This window comes from Scyliorhinus torazame, chromosome 13 (genome assembly GCF_047496885.1).
Source record: "Scyliorhinus torazame isolate Kashiwa2021f chromosome 13, sScyTor2.1, whole genome shotgun sequence".
Classification (NCBI taxonomy): domain Eukaryota; kingdom Metazoa; phylum Chordata; class Chondrichthyes; order Carcharhiniformes; family Scyliorhinidae; genus Scyliorhinus; species Scyliorhinus torazame.
The window spans coordinates 70,429,293-70,444,526 of NC_092719.1; the positions used below are offsets into that span (position 1 = coordinate 70,429,293).

The 15,234-nt window shown below is 48.4% G+C and overlaps 1 protein-coding gene across 1 annotated transcript in view; it reads left to right on the forward strand.

The window, feature by feature from the left end:
* Positions 1 to 15,234, forward strand: part of LOC140388097 (phosphatidylinositol 3-kinase C2 domain-containing subunit gamma-like) — a 310,331-nt gene that overhangs the window by 128,272 nt on the left and 166,825 nt on the right. The window contains exons 17-18 of the mRNA XM_072471736.1: positions 168 to 359; positions 15,039 to 15,132. Coding sequence (XP_072327837.1) covers positions 168 to 359; positions 15,039 to 15,132 — 286 coding nt within the window. The remainder of the gene's footprint in view (positions 1 to 167; positions 360 to 15,038; positions 15,133 to 15,234) is intronic.

The following is a 15,234-nucleotide window of genomic DNA, read 5'->3' on the forward strand; positions in this document are numbered from 1 at the left end:
TCAGAGAAAGCTTTAACTTGTGTCGTGTCTGACTTAATATTTTCAGTCAGGGGAAAATGTTCCAATTCTGGAATGCTGGTATCATTCATTGTGACAGCACCTGTGAAGTTTTGAGAAGTTACATCACAACAGTTTCACTTCTGTTCTATTGGGGTGTTTTTTTGCAGGATTGGCAAGGAAGAGAGAAACTTGCTGTGGACCAAACGTTCTTTCTGTAACAGCTCAAACTGTTTCCTTCCTCTCTTACTGGGCAGTGCACCCAGCTGGTGTTCGGGTTCTCTGCCTGAGATTCACGCAGTTCTTTGGAGGTGGAACCTCTCAGCCAACCCTTTAGAGTCACTGGGATTATTGCTTTCAAGGTAAGTCTTGACTTATCTCTAAGTGATTTTCCTCCCGCTTATCTAAAAATGTTAAGGAAGTATTTGTCGTTGTTTAAAGCTAATGGTTGCTGCAGGCTGTCTTTCATCAGTTTTATACTTGTAGTACACCTTTTATTTTACCGTATTACACACTTAGTGTTGGGAGTAGGAGATACAGTGAGTGAAAATACTGTCTTTTTACCTTGAGCCTTATAAAAGCAGATGGGACAGAAGTCTATTTTCTCTGTCATAAAATATTGTTGAGAAAAATATCTTCGCATAGTGTCAAGCCACATAGGCATAATTCAACAGCGTAAGTCTGCCCACAATCTCACAATTGTAGTCATGACGGTACCAGGATGGTTATTGTAGGAAATAGAAGTGTCAGATTGGCACGGTGCTGTGGTGAAGTTAGCATTGAGAAATAGATGAAGCATTCTGAGCAAGCTGAAACCTGGTGCATCCTTTGACAGCAAACATTTCTAACCCAGGTTAGAACAAATTAAAGCAAAATACTGCAGGTGCTAGAAATCTGAAATAAAAACAGAGAATGCCAGAGAAACTTGGCAGGTTTACCAGCATCTGTGGAGAGAGAAAAAAAAGTTGATGTTTTGAGTCCATACAACTGAGAGCCGATAGAGGTAGCCTTGCCTCTCTTCAGCTCTGAAGAAGAGCCATACGGACTCGAAACATTAACTCTGTTTCTCTCTCCACAGATGCAGCCTGACCTTCTGTGTTTTTCCAGCATTCTCTGTCTTAACCCAGGTTAGTTCATCTGGGAGCTGAATGTTAGAAATCATCAGTGTATCTGTGAAGGAGCTTTTTATATGATTTTTCTCACCTTTCCATATCTGGGACTGAAAGCACTAAATATGGATTTGGTGTTTTATACAACTCGGATATTCATAATTCATATGAATGGATTCTTTTAATTAGCTGCCTTTGCCTATTTGTTTCAAAGTGTAATGATTTTGAGGTAATGATACCTGTGTGGTAAATCAGAGAACAGAGAAGTGTTCATATCAGCAATTTGAGATGAAAGTGAATTGATGGGAACTTTGTTTCAAGCTTTGCACATGGGCCTTGAGGCTTTCTCGTTACATAGCCACCTAAGGCAGTCATTCACCCCCTCGAGCCTCTTCCAGCATCCATTTAGATCGTCGCTGACCGGTGTTTTAGGTCCAGCAACCCACTTTGGTTCCATGGGCCTGTGTACCCTTACCTAATGAAAACCTCTCAATCTCAGTTTTGAAAATTTCATTGATGGTCCCGCCCCCAACACCAACCCCTCCAGCCTCAACAGCTTTTTGGAGCAGAATTCAAGCGAAGAATTGCCTTCTGACTTCACCCCTGAATAGGCCAGCTCTGATTTTGAGGTACTGCACCCTTATTTTGGACTTCCCCACCAGAAGAAATAGTTTCTCTCTATCTACCCTACTCTTTATTCATTGTAAACGCCTCAGCTAGATCTCTCTATAATCTTCTATATTCAAAGGAATACAACCTAGTCTACGTAACCTGTTTTCATCATTTGGCCCTCTTAATTTGGTTTAACGTAATATGTACTTAGGCTAGCCATGAAGACAAAAGACTTGCATCAGGCTGCTGTGGAATTTTTATTTTCATGAATTTTCAAGCTGTTTTTGACAGGATAATATACCGTTAGCAGCAGTTGCAGACACTAGAGCGTATGTTAGTGGGAGGAAGATTTGATAGGCAGTCTCACAGCACTGTGATTACAGGATAAACTGATAACATCTTTCAACATTTCCCTGGTAATGGAACTATAAGAAGCCAGTCACCACAGGCTAATCAATTTGAAACAATTTCTGTCAGCAAGGCCCGTTCCCTACTCTGCCCTCCTGTTGTCCACAATTTGGGAGAAAAGAAAGTTGGCTCGGCAAATGGATTTGTAAACACATTACATAATGTCAAACAGGTTGGGGTTTAACACTTGGCAGGCACAACCTAATTCATTTTTTTCAGGCCTCATTGCACCAACGCCACCTGCTTCAAGGGGACTGAATCTTGCCAGTTTCTGGGGTGTGATGCGGAGGAAGGAAAAGCTATTTTGGCTCTTCATGAAATGTTGCATGGAGACAAGATGACTTATTCTTAAAACTGGGTTTGGTGGTGGGGGGGGGGGGGGGGGGGGGGCACGTGCTTTGGTGAGTGATAAAATGTGAGGCAAAAAAAATAAATCGACAAGTGCAGTATGCCAGAGAGGTTTATGTTATTGGCCAAAATCTTGCAGAATAAATCTCTAAGTGAATAGCTATTGCAATGTCTTGACCTGACAGAGGTGTAGTCAAGCTATTTGTTCATTTGTGCCACGAGCCTGTTCTTGGAAATTAGCAGAGAAAATTTTATTTTCACTGCTCTTGGCTTCAGCCTTCTTAACTGCTGTTCAGGAGCAGTTTGTGCAGATTCACATAGGTAGATGCAAACAAAATGTGAGTGCTGAATCCCAACTCAGCTTAATGACAGGCAAAATTCAGAAGTAGCACCATGGCAATGATGAGGGGCGTTTTCAACCCCTGATCGGGTGTGTTAATGAAGAGTTGGAAGGTGCCCCAAGAATACAAAAAATGTGCTCGGCGCTAAGTATACAGCATTCAAATAAGGAACGCTTGACATGGGAGTGAGTCAGTATGGTGTGATTCAATTACATCTGAGAAGCCGAGAATGAGCTGTGCAATCGGGGCCACAGGAACCTCCGGGATAATTAGCCATCCAAACTGTGCTGCCAGTAACCATGAACGTATATTTAATAATACTGTTTTAAACACTCACAAGAATAAAATGCTTCCCCATTCGCTCCTCTACTAAGGAGGGTATCAGAAGCCCTCTTACAAACTACGCTCAAAAAGAGAACCAGTAACAGGTACAATAAAGGCATCTATTAATTGCCAAGTGCATCATCATTGGTGATATGTAGTCATCCAATGGCTTACAGACAATTCAATGGCTATTAGTACACAAATAATGCACTTGCCAGTCACTGCCGACCAAGAGATGGTTGTCACATATGCTGCTGGTCACTATTAATTTCTATTGTGTTTGTTTATAGTCAAAAGCTTGTTTTGCTTTTGTTGAGGATGTCATCATTTCAGTTGGCTTTACTTGGGGCCATTTCTGTCCTCCACAATAAAAAGATGGCATACTGCAAGATATATTAATAAAATACTGTTATTCACTGTTTTAAGTGAATGTGTTGAGCACGTTCAATGTTTTCCTGAAACCAAAGAGAAAATGCTGGAAAATCTCAGGAGGTCTGGCAGCATCTGTAGGGAGAGAAAAGAGCTAACGTTTCGAGTCCAAATGACCCTTTGTCAAAGTTTTTTATTCAATGTTTTCCTCTTGGAGTCACTAATTTTGACTGTCAAACACACAGCTTATGCGTGCCCCAGTTCTCAGGATGGTAGCTGACTGGGTGGCTATGGTGGGTGGCACCTCAACCAACTGGCAGCCCCTGTGGGATGTGGAAAGTCTGCTTCCTTTGTGATCATAGAAATCATAGAATCCCTAGAGTGCAGAAGAAGGCCATTTGGCCCATTGAGTCCGCACTGACCCTCCGAAAGAGCACTGTACCCAGGTCCACACCCCCACCCTATCCCCGTAACTCATCACCTGACCTGCACATCCCTGGACACGAAGGGACAAATCATCCTAACCTGCACATCTTTGGACTGGGGGAGGAAACTGGAGCACCCGGAAGAAACCAACGCAGAAATGGGGAGAACATGTAAACCCAACACAGACAGTCACCTAAGGCTTGAATCGAACCTGGGTCCCTGGTTCAATTCTAGCTGTGAGGCCAGCAGTGCTCACCACTGTGCCGGCCTATATTATAACTAATTCTGGCATACTTGCATCAATAATAATCGCTTATTGTCACAAGTAGGCTTCAATGAAGTTCCTGTGAAAAGCCCCTAATCGCCACATTCCAGCGCCTGTTCGGGGAGGCCGGTGTGGGAATTGAACTCCCGCTGCTGGCATTGTTCTGCATTACAAGCCAGCTGTTTAGCCCACTATGCTAAACAAGCCCCTATAATAATGATTTGGTCGTAAACTTTGATTCTCCGGCCGATCGTGAATGCGATTTTGGCAACGGCGACCGGGAGAATCCCGCCCCTGGAATTATGTCTCCCAGAAGGCTGTGGGTACGGCATCAATTTGGGCTTTCAAGATTGATAGATTTTTGTTTGGTGAGAGATGTGCAGTGTAGGCAGACAAATTAAGTTCAGTATATTATTCTATTAAGTTCAGGTACAAATCACTGTACAGTATCCAACTGTACGAAGTCTTACAACACCAGGTTAAAGTCCAACAGGTTTGTTTCGATGTCACTAGCTTTCGGAGCGCTGCTCCTTCCTCAGGTGAATGAAGAGGTATGTTCCAGAAACATATATATAGACAAATTCAAAGATGCCAAACAATGCTTGGAATGCGACCATTAGCAGGTGATTAAATCTTTACAGATCGCGGTTGCGGCGATGACCAGCTAAGCCGCACGTTTCGGCGGCTCCAGCTCCAACGGACCTTCGGGCTCTTTTAAGAGCCCCAACGGGAAATTTTCGCGCGACGAAACCCGGTGTGGGGTGAGTTAATAGGGAGTCCCCCCCAACGAAAGAGGAAAATATCGGCGGCGGAGGCTGCAGCGCGAGGAATCCTCGACGATAGGGACAGAAAGGAAAAAGAAACAAGATGGTGGCGGAGAAAGCCCAGGCGACATGGGGCCCGATCAAGACGAATTTTTAAGATGGTGTGTGGAGCTACTAAAGAAGGAGGTGCTGACCCCGATGCTACAGGCAATTGAGGGGCTTAAGGAGGCACAAAGGACCCAGGAGACAGACCTCCGCGTGGTGGAGCAGAAGGTGACGGATAATGAAGACGAGATCCTGGGCCTGGCGGTCGAAACACAGACGCACGAGGCACTCCACAAAAAGTGCATTGAAAGGATTGAGGCCCTAGAAAACAGAGCACGAAGGAAGAACCTTTGGATTCTGGGTCTCCCTGAGGGAGTAGAAGGAGCGGACTGCGGGGCTTATGTGAGCACGATGCTAAGCTCGCTGATGGGAGCTGAGGCCCCTTCGGGCCCCTTAGAAGTGGAGGGGGCTCATCGGGTCCCGGCGAGGAGACCAAAAGCGGGAGAACCACCTAGGGCGACAATCGTGCGATTTCACCGCTTTAATGATAGAGAAGTGGTTCTGAGATGGGCCAAAAAAGTGCGGAGTAGTAGATGGGAGAATGCAGTGGTATGGGTGTACCAGGATTGGAGTGCGGAGGTGGCGAGAAGGAGGGCGAGTTTTAATCGAGCCAAGGAGGTGTTACACAAGAAGAAGGTGAAGTTCGGGATGCTGCAGCCGGCACGACTATGGGTCACGTACCAGGAGAGACATTACTACTTCAAAACGGCGGGAGAAGCATGGACCTTTATTAAAGATGAGAAATTGGATCGGAACTGAGGGATATTACAGGGGAATTTTACTGTCGATGTATATAGAGAAGTAAATTGGGAAGGGGGGAGACATTAAGAAATGTGGGCGCCGGTGGGGGGGGAAAGAAGGGACATAGGCGGATGATGAGGAATGGGAGTGGGGTGGGAAAGGGAGCTGCGCCACAAGAGGCGGGTCAGCTACAGAGATGTTCCCGCGCCAGAAAGATAATGGCGGGAAGATAGGCGCAAGGTAGATGGGAGTTCCCCACACGGGGGGGTCAAGGAGTGAGCAGGAGAAGCCGGGGTCAGTTGAAGTCAGCTGACTTGCGGAAGTTATATGGGGGGAGCAATCACGCTAGAGGGGGATCTAGCGGGGGAGGGGAGGGGGAGGGGGGGAGGATAACTGGGTTGCTGCTGCAGAAATCAAAGAGGAACTGGCTAAAGAAAGGGTGGTATGGGCTGGAATGCGACACCTGGGGAACGAGTGGGAGCGCGGAATCGGGACGTGGGACTGGCCTAGAGAAGGTGATGGCTAGTCGACACGGGAAGGGGGCAGGTAGCCCCCTAGTGAGGCTGATCACGTGGAACGTGAGAGGCCTAAATGGACCGATTGAAAGGGCCCGAGTGCTCGCGCACTTGAAAGGACTGAGGGCAGACGTGGCTATGCTCCAGGAGACGCACCTGAAGGTGGCGGACCAAGTTAGGTTAAGGAAAGGATGGGTGGGACAGGTGTTCCATTCAGGGCTAGATGCAAAGAATAGAGGGGTGGCCATACTGGTGGGGAAACGGGTAGCATTCGAAGCAAGGAGCATTGTAGCAGATAGTGGAGGCAGATATGTAATGGTGAGTGGCAGGCTGGAGGGAACGGAGGTTGTGTTGGTTAACGTATATGCCTCAAATTGGGACGATGCGGGATTTATGAGGCGGATGCTGGGACGTATACTGGACCTGGAAACTTGATATTGGGAGGAGACTTCAACACCGTGCTGGACCCAGGGTTAGATAGATCCAGATATAAGACCGGAAGAAGGCCGGCAGCGGCCAAGGTGCTTAAGGGGTTTATGGACCAAATGGGGGGAGTGGATCCATGGCGATTTCTTAGACCGAGGGCCAGGGAGTTCTCCTTCTTCTCCCATGTTCATTAAGTGTACTCCCGGAGAGATTTTTTTGTTTTGGGAAGGTCGTTGATCTCGAGGGTGGAAGAAGCTGAGTATTCAGCCATAGCTATTTCGGATCATGCCCCACATTGGGTGGACCTGGAACTAGGAGAGGAGAGGGAGCAGCGAGCACTCTGGCGATTAGATGTGGGATTGTTGGTGGATGAGGGAGTCTGTGGAAGAGTGCGGGGATGTATCGAGAGGTACCTGGAGGCCAATGACGACGGGGAGGTCCGAGTGGGAGTGGTATGGGAAGCACTAAAGGCGATGGTCAGAGGAGAGCTGATCTCCATCAGGGCCCACAAAGGGAAAACAGAGGCCAAGGAAAGGGAAAGACTACTGGGGGAGATCTTAAGGGTGGACAGGGAATTTGCGGAGACCCCGGAGGAGGGACTGTACAGGGAGAGACGACGACTCCAGATGGAGTTCGACCTTCTGACCTCCAGGAGGGCGGAGGTGCTGTGGAGTAAGGCACAGGGGGTGAGTTATGAGTATGGGGAAAAGGCTAGTCGGCTGTTGGCCCATCAGCTGCAAAAGAGGACAGCGACGAGGGAAATAGGGGGAATTAGAGACAAAAAGGGAGCTATGGTGCGGAGAGCAGGGAAGATAAATGGGGTGTTTAAGACCTTTTACGAAAGACTTTATAGGTCCCAACCCCCGGAGGGAAAAGAGGAGATGCGGCAGTTCCTGGACCAATTAAGGTTCCCGAGGGTGGAGGAGCAGGAGGCGAAAGGCCTGGGGGCACCAATTGGGGTGGACGAGGTTACCAAGGGGCTGGGGAACATGCAGGCAGGGAAGGCTCCGGAACCAGATGGGTTCCCGGTGGAATTTTATGGAAAATATGTGGACCTGCTGGCCCCGCTGTTGGTGAGGACTTTTAACGAGGCCAGGGAAGGAGGGACTCTACCCCCGACAATGTCGGAGGCGACGATATCGCTAATTTTGAAGCAGGATAAAGATCCGCTGCAGTGCGGATCCTATAGGCCTATTTCACTATTAAATGTGGACGCCAAATTGCTAGCAAAGGTGCTGGCATCGAGGATAGAGGACTGTGTTCCGGGGGTGGTGCACGAAGACCAGACAGGGTTCGCAAAGGGGCGACAACTAAATGTCAACGTGCGACGGCTATTAGGGGTGATAATGATGCCCCCAGTAGAGGGGGAGGCAGAGATAGTGGCGGCAATGGATGCAGAGAAGGCATTTGACAGGGTGGAGTGGGAGTACCTATGGGAGGTGCTAAGGAGGTTTGGGTTCGGGAACGGGTTTATTAGCTGGGTCAAACTCCTTTATGGGGCCCCAACGGCAAGTGTGGTCACGGGTCGGCAAAGATCGGAGTATTTCCGACTATACAGGGGAACAAGACAGGGATGCCCGCTATCTCCATTACTGTTCACGTTGGCAATTGAACCACTGGCCATGGCGCTGAGAGACTCCAGAAAATGGAGAGGGGTGATTAGAGGGGGAGAAGAACACCGAGTGTCGCTCTACGCGGATGACCTACTGTTGTATGTGACGGACCCAGTGGGGGGGATGACAGAGGTCATGCAGATATTGAGGGAGTTCGGAGATTTCTCGGGATATAGGCTTAACATGGGGAAGAGTGAACTTTTCGTGATACACCCTGGGGACCAGAGTAGAGGGATAGAAGGCCTGCCTCTAAGGAAAGTGGAAAGAAACTTCCGATACCTGGGGATTCAGATCGCCAGGAGCTGGGGAACCTTGCACAGACTTAATCTGACACGATTGGTAGAACAAATGGAAGAGGACTTCAAGAGGTGGGACATGCAGCCACTGTCATTGGCGGGCAGAGTGCAGGCAATTAAGATGATGGTCCTCCCGAGGTTCCTATTTGTATTTCAATGTCTCCCTATACTAATTACTAAGGCCTTCTTTAAAAAAATAGACAGGAGCATCACGAGCTTCGTGTGGGCAGGGAAAGTCCCGAGGGTAAGGAGGGGGTTCTTACAACGTAGCAGAGACAGAGGAGGACTGGCGCTGCCGAATTTGGGCGACTACTATTGGGCCGCCAATGTGGCGATGATCCGTAAATGGATGATGGAGGGAGAGGGAGCGGCGTGGAAAAGACTGGAGAGAAAGTCCTGTAAAGGGACGAGTCTAGAGGCACTGGTGACGGCGCCGCTACCGCTCTCACCAAAAAGATTTACCACGAACCCAGTGGTGGCGGCAACGTTAAATATCTGGGGACAATGGAGGCGACAGAGAGGTGTGCTGGGAGCCCTGGTGGGGTCCCCAATCAGGAACAACCATAGGTTTGCCCCAGGAAGGATGGGTGGATGATTCCAGAGCTGGCACCAGTTGGGAATTAGGAGGGTGGGAGATTTATTTATAGACGGGACGTTTGCGAGCTTGGGAGCACTGGAGGAAAAGTATAAGCTGCCCCGGGGAAACTTTTTTAGGTATATGCAGGTGAGGGCGTTCACAAGACAACAGGTGAGGGAATTTCCATTGCTCCCGACACAGGGGATCCAGGATAGAATGCTCTCGGGGCTGTGGGTCGGGGAGGGCAAGGTGTCAGAGATATACCGAGAGATTAGAGAAGAGGGGGAGGAGCTGGTGGGCGAACTAAAAGGAAAGTGGGAAGAAGAGCTCGGGGAGGAGATAGAGGAGGGTATGTGGGCTGATGCCCTAAGCAGGGTAAATTCCTCTTCCTCGTGCGCCAGGCTTAGCCTGATTCAATTTAAGGTGCTACATAGAGCACACATAACGGGAGAAAGGTTGAGCAGGTTCTTTGGAGTGGAGGACAAGTGTGGGAGGTGCGGCGGAAGCCCGGCAAACCACACACATATATTTTGGTTGTGTCCGGCACTGGAGGGGTATTGGAGGGGAGTGACGGGAGTGATTTCGAAGGTGGTGAAGGTCCGGGTCAAACCAGGCTGGGGGTTAGCTTTATTTGGAGTTGCGGATGAGCCGGGAGTGCAGGAGGCGAAAGAGGCCGATGTTGTGGCCTTTGCGTCCCTAGTAGCCCGGCGTAGGATTTTACTCATGTGGAAGGAAGCGAAACCCCCCGGGCTGGAGGCCTGGATAAACGATATGGCGGGGTTCATAAAACTGGAGCAGATGAAGTTTGCGCTGAGAGGATCGGCTCAAGGGTTCACCAGGCGGTGGCAGCCATTCCTCGACTACCTAGGGGAACGTTAGAGGGAAGATAGATGACCAGCAGCAGCAACCCAGGGGGGAGGGGGAGGGGGAGGGGGGAGGGGAAAGTTTTATTTTATGTTAATTGATTAGTTTACCATGTTGGTTAGTTACTTGTTATTAGACTGTGGTTATTATGTTACATGTACTGTTAAATTTTTTTTTTCTTATGTTTGATGTGTCAGGGGAAAATATTTTGATCGAAAAATTTTCAATTAAAAAAATCTTTACAGATCCAGAGATGGGGTAACCCCAGATTAAAGAGGTGTGAATTGTATCAAGCCAGGACAGTTGGTAGGATTTTGCAGGCCAGATGGTGGGGGATGAATGTAATGCGACATGAATCCCAGGTCCCGGTTGAGGCCGCACTCATGTGTGCGGAACTTGGCTATAAGTTTCTGCTCGGCGATTCTGCGTTGTCGCACGTCCTGAAGGCCGCCTTGGAGAACGCTTACCCGGAGATCAGAGGTGAAGTGTTCCCCGACTGGAAGGGAACATTCCTGCCTGGTGATTGTCGCGCGATGTCCGTTCATTCGTTGTCGCAGCATCAGCATGGTCTCGCCAATGTACCATGCTTCGGGACATCCTTTCCTGCAGCGTATGAGGTAGACAACTTTGGCCGAGTCGCACGAGTATGTACCGCGTACCTGGTGGGTGGTGTTCTCACGTGTAATGGTGGTATCCATGTCGATGATCTGGCACGTCTTGCAGAGGCTGCCATGGCAGGGTTGTGTGGTGTTGTGGTCACTGTTCTGAAGGCTGGGTAGTTTTCTGCAAACAATGGTTTGTTTGAGGTTGCGCGGTTGTTTGAAGGCAAGTAGTGGGGGTGTGGAGATGACCTTGGCAAGATGTTCATCGTCATCAATGACGTGTTGAAGGCTGTGAAGAAGATGACGTAGTTTCTCCGCTCCAGGGAAGTATTGGACGACGAAGGGTACTCTGTCGGTTGTGTCCCATGTTTGTCTTCTGAGGAGGTCGGTGCGGTTTTTCGCTGTGGCGCGTTGGAACTGTCGATCGATGAGTCGAGTGCCATATCCCGTTCGTACGAGGGCATCTTTCAACGTCTGTAGATGTCTGTTACGCTCCTCCTCGTCTGAGCAGATCCTGTGTATACGGAGAGCTTGTCCAAAGGGGATGGCTTCTTTAATGTGTTTAGGGTGGAAGCTGGAGAAGTGGAGCATCGTGAGGTTATCCGTGGGTTTGTGGCAAAGCGAAGTGCTGAGGTGACCGTCCTTGATGGAGACGAATGTGTCCAAGAATGCAACTGATTTTGGAGAGTAGTCCATGGTGAGTCTGATGGTTGGATGGAACTTATTAATGTCATCGTGTAGTCGTTTCAGTGATTCTTCGCCGTGGGTCCAAAGGAAAAAAATGTCATCGATGTATCTGGTGTATAACGTCGGTTGAAGGTCCTGTGCGGTGAGTAGGTCCTGTTCAAACTTGTGCATGAAGATGTTGGCGTATTGGGGTGCGAATTTGGTCCCCATGGCTGTTCCGTGCGTCTGGATGAAGAACTTGTTGTCGAAGGTGAAGACGTTGTGATCCAGAATGAAGCGGATGAGTTGCAGAATTGCGTCTGGAGATTGGCAGTTGTCGGTGTTGAGTACTGAGGCTGTTTCAGCAATGCCGTCGTCATGGGGGATGCTGATGTAGAGTGCCGAGACGTCCATTGTGACGAGGAATGTTCCTGGCTCAACTAGTCCATGGTTGCTAAGTTTCTGTAGGAAGTCCGTCGTGTCACGACAGAAGCTGGGCGTACCTTGTACGATGGGTTTCAAGATGCCCTCGATGTAGCCAGAGAGGTTCTCACACAAGGTCCCATTGCCTGAAACGATAGGGTGGCCTGGTGTGTTGGCCTTATGTATTTTCGGGAGGCAGTAGAGATTTCCAATGCGGGGAGTACGTAGGATGAGAGCACATAGGGTGCTCTGAAGATCTGGATCCAAGGTCTTGATCAGTCTGTTAAGTTGGCGGATGTATTCATTGGTCGGATCTGCGGGTTAATGTCTGTAGTGTTCTTGGTTTTTCAGTTGTCGGTATACTTCTTTGCAGTAGTCCGTTCTGTACAGTACGACAGTGACCCCTCCTTTGTCTGCTGGTTTGATGGCGATGCTGCGGTTGGTCTTGAGAACCGGATGGCATTGCGTTGTGCTTGGGTGACGTTCGGGGCTGTCTTGTGAATGCGACTGATGAATCTGGCATTGACGCGACTCCTGACGGCTTGAGCATACATGTCGAGTCTAAGGCAGCGGCCTTCCGGAGGGGTCCAATTCGACTCTTTCCTCTTCGGTTGCCGCACCGCAGATCTCTCGGTCTGCTGTTCCGGTACATTGATAGTCTGCTTGGGTTTGCTGTTGGCCTCTTGGGGTCTGTGGAAGAATTCCCGGAGCCTCATTCGCCTGATGAATTCCTCCGTGCCTGCCGCGAGACTGATGGGGTCCATTTTTGTGCTGGTGCAGAAATTGAGCCCTCTGCTGAGGACTTCGATTTTGTCTGGTTGAAGAGTGTAGTCTGACAAGTTGACAATAGATTTCCCTGTATTGTTTTCTACTGTGGCACCGGGGGTGGCTTGGTTGCTGCCGTTGGTGATGCCAAATTTCTCAAGCTTTCTGTTCTTGGTATGCATATAGGTGGCATAGTATTGTTGTCTCATCTGTTTGGCGGTGTTCCGCAGCTGGTCTGCTGCATCCCGAGCGCAAGTTGAGAATATGGCCTCTATCTTGGTTTCCAGGTTGTGTCGTGTGCTGTAGAGCTGGCGGAAGAGGTGGTTGAGGAGTGTGAGAGAGGTGCGACGGCAGAGTCTCTCAGCGTAGTCTGTGTTGTAGGTCGACTTGAGTGGGTTTGTGATCTGTAGCCCTTTCGGGATCTTGTCTGCTTTCTTGCATCTTTGTAGAAACTTAATGTCAGTGTCTATATGCGCGATCTTCATGGAGATCCTCTCCACTTTGAGCCGGCAGTTTGCAGTGTCGATGGTAGCCATGATGTGGAGATGCCGGCGTTGGGACTGGGGTGAGCACAGTACGAAGTCTTACAACACCAGTTTAAAGTCCAACAGGTTTGTTTCGATGTCACTAGCTTTCGGAGCGCTGCTCCTTCCTCAGGTGAATGACGAGGTATGTTCCAGAAACATATATATAGACAAATTCAAAGATGCCAAACAATGCTTGGAATGCGACCATTAGCAGGTGATTAAATCTTTACAGATCCAGAGATGGGGTAACCCCAGGTTAAAGAGGTGTGAATTGTATCAAGCCAGGACAGTTGGAAGGATTTTGCAGGTCAGATGGTGGGGGATGAATGTAATGCGACATGAATCCCAGGTCCCGGTTGAGGCTGCACTCATGTGTGTGGAACTTGGCTATAAGTTTCTGCTCGGCGATTCTGCGTTGTCGCGCGTCCTGAAGGCCGCCTTGGAGAACGCTTACCCGGAGATCAGAGCCTGAATGCCCTTGATTGCTGAAGTGTTCTCCGACTGGAAGGGAACATTCCTGCCTGGTGATTGTTGCGCGTTGTCCGTTCATTCGTTGTCGCAGCGTCTGCATGGTCTCGCCAATGTACCATGCTTCGGGACATCCTTTCCTGCAGCGTATGAGGTAGACAACGTTGGCCGAGTCGCACGAGTATGTACCGCGTACCTGGTGGGTGGTGTTCTCACGTGTAATAGTGATATCCATGTCGATGATCTGGCACGTCTTGCAGAGATTGCCATGGCAGGGTTGTTCAGTATCCAACTGAATTGAGGAGCAGGCTCATGAAGTTGTATAGCTTCCTCCTGTTTCTGATGTTCCCATGTCTGTGCGGAGCTGCAATTTGGCTTTTGGCAGCCTCCCTCTGCATTAATCCCATAAAAACATGAAGAGAGTAAATGAGGTTGATGATATTCCCTGCGGGAATTCCTTCCTGCAGAATTTTCCCATTGTCATTATGACATCTGCAATGTTATTTATATTAGCTTGCTATATTTGCTCCTTCGTTCTTTTTCTCAAACAGTGAAACTTTCTGACAAAACATTTGAAGTTAATGCAACCCATGTTAAATTACCACGCTTCTAAATTCTCATTGTTTAAACTGGCATCAGAGTGAAACTCTGTCATCAAAATAGCTCATCCGATTTCTTCATCCCAAACTCAACAAAAACTTGGTAAGTGGAATTTATTTTTAAATCAATTTGCCTCTAAGCCATACTCAATGGTTTTGCAAATGTCACAGCGAGTTTAATGAGGGTTTTTTTCCATCATTGCCTGCTAGATTAGTTACTTCAGAAGTGCTAAAGAATCATCACTGTTTGTGCATCATGATTGCTTGGGTCTCAGTCATTCCAACCGATGAGATTGTGTTCCACAAAATCACCATAGCAAAATCATTTGGACCCACCACCTTGGTAGCAAAGAGGCACATTGTTTTTGAAAAAAAAGAAAATCTGGTCATAAAGAGTCTTCCAAGCTTGGCGTCTGAACGGAATGGAATTAACTTTGTTCTGGGAGTAAAAACATTTGTTAAATTTGTTTTCAAATTCTTATAACCAGCCCCTCAGGGGCCAAACCCTACATTGTGTACCGTTCCCCTCCTACATCTTGGAGTACAAACTCCCCAGGTATTTGGAGGGGGAGGGGTGTTCGGAGCCTCCTCCCTAATTGGGAGGAACCTCACAGGATATAAACCCTGACCTGGGAGCAGGTCGAGGAGGGTGACCCTGCGGGGTGAGGAATAGTGTATGTGTAGTATTGTGAGTAGAGTAAATAAACCTAGTTTTTACCCTGTCAACTGGTGTCCTTACCTTCGACTATCACATAAATATACACACTTACCAGTTGAATTCGGGGGTGTCTTTAACATAATATTGTTCAGCTGAGACTTGTGTGCTAATGAGCTGTAGTAAGTTCACTCACTGTTCCACTTTGTATCTTCTGTTTTCCATTTGATAAGCTTTTCAGATCAAGAGGTTCGGCGTGTTGCAGTCCAACAGATTGGAACCATACTGGATGATGAGCTGTTAGATTATCTACCACAGTTAGTTCAGGTAAATAGGCTTTGATAAAGTATTGCATTATACGGCAGAGTTACAGCCGAACCTCGTTCTTCTACCTGACAGGGACACGCAAAGTGGGGTTGCCAAGTTAAT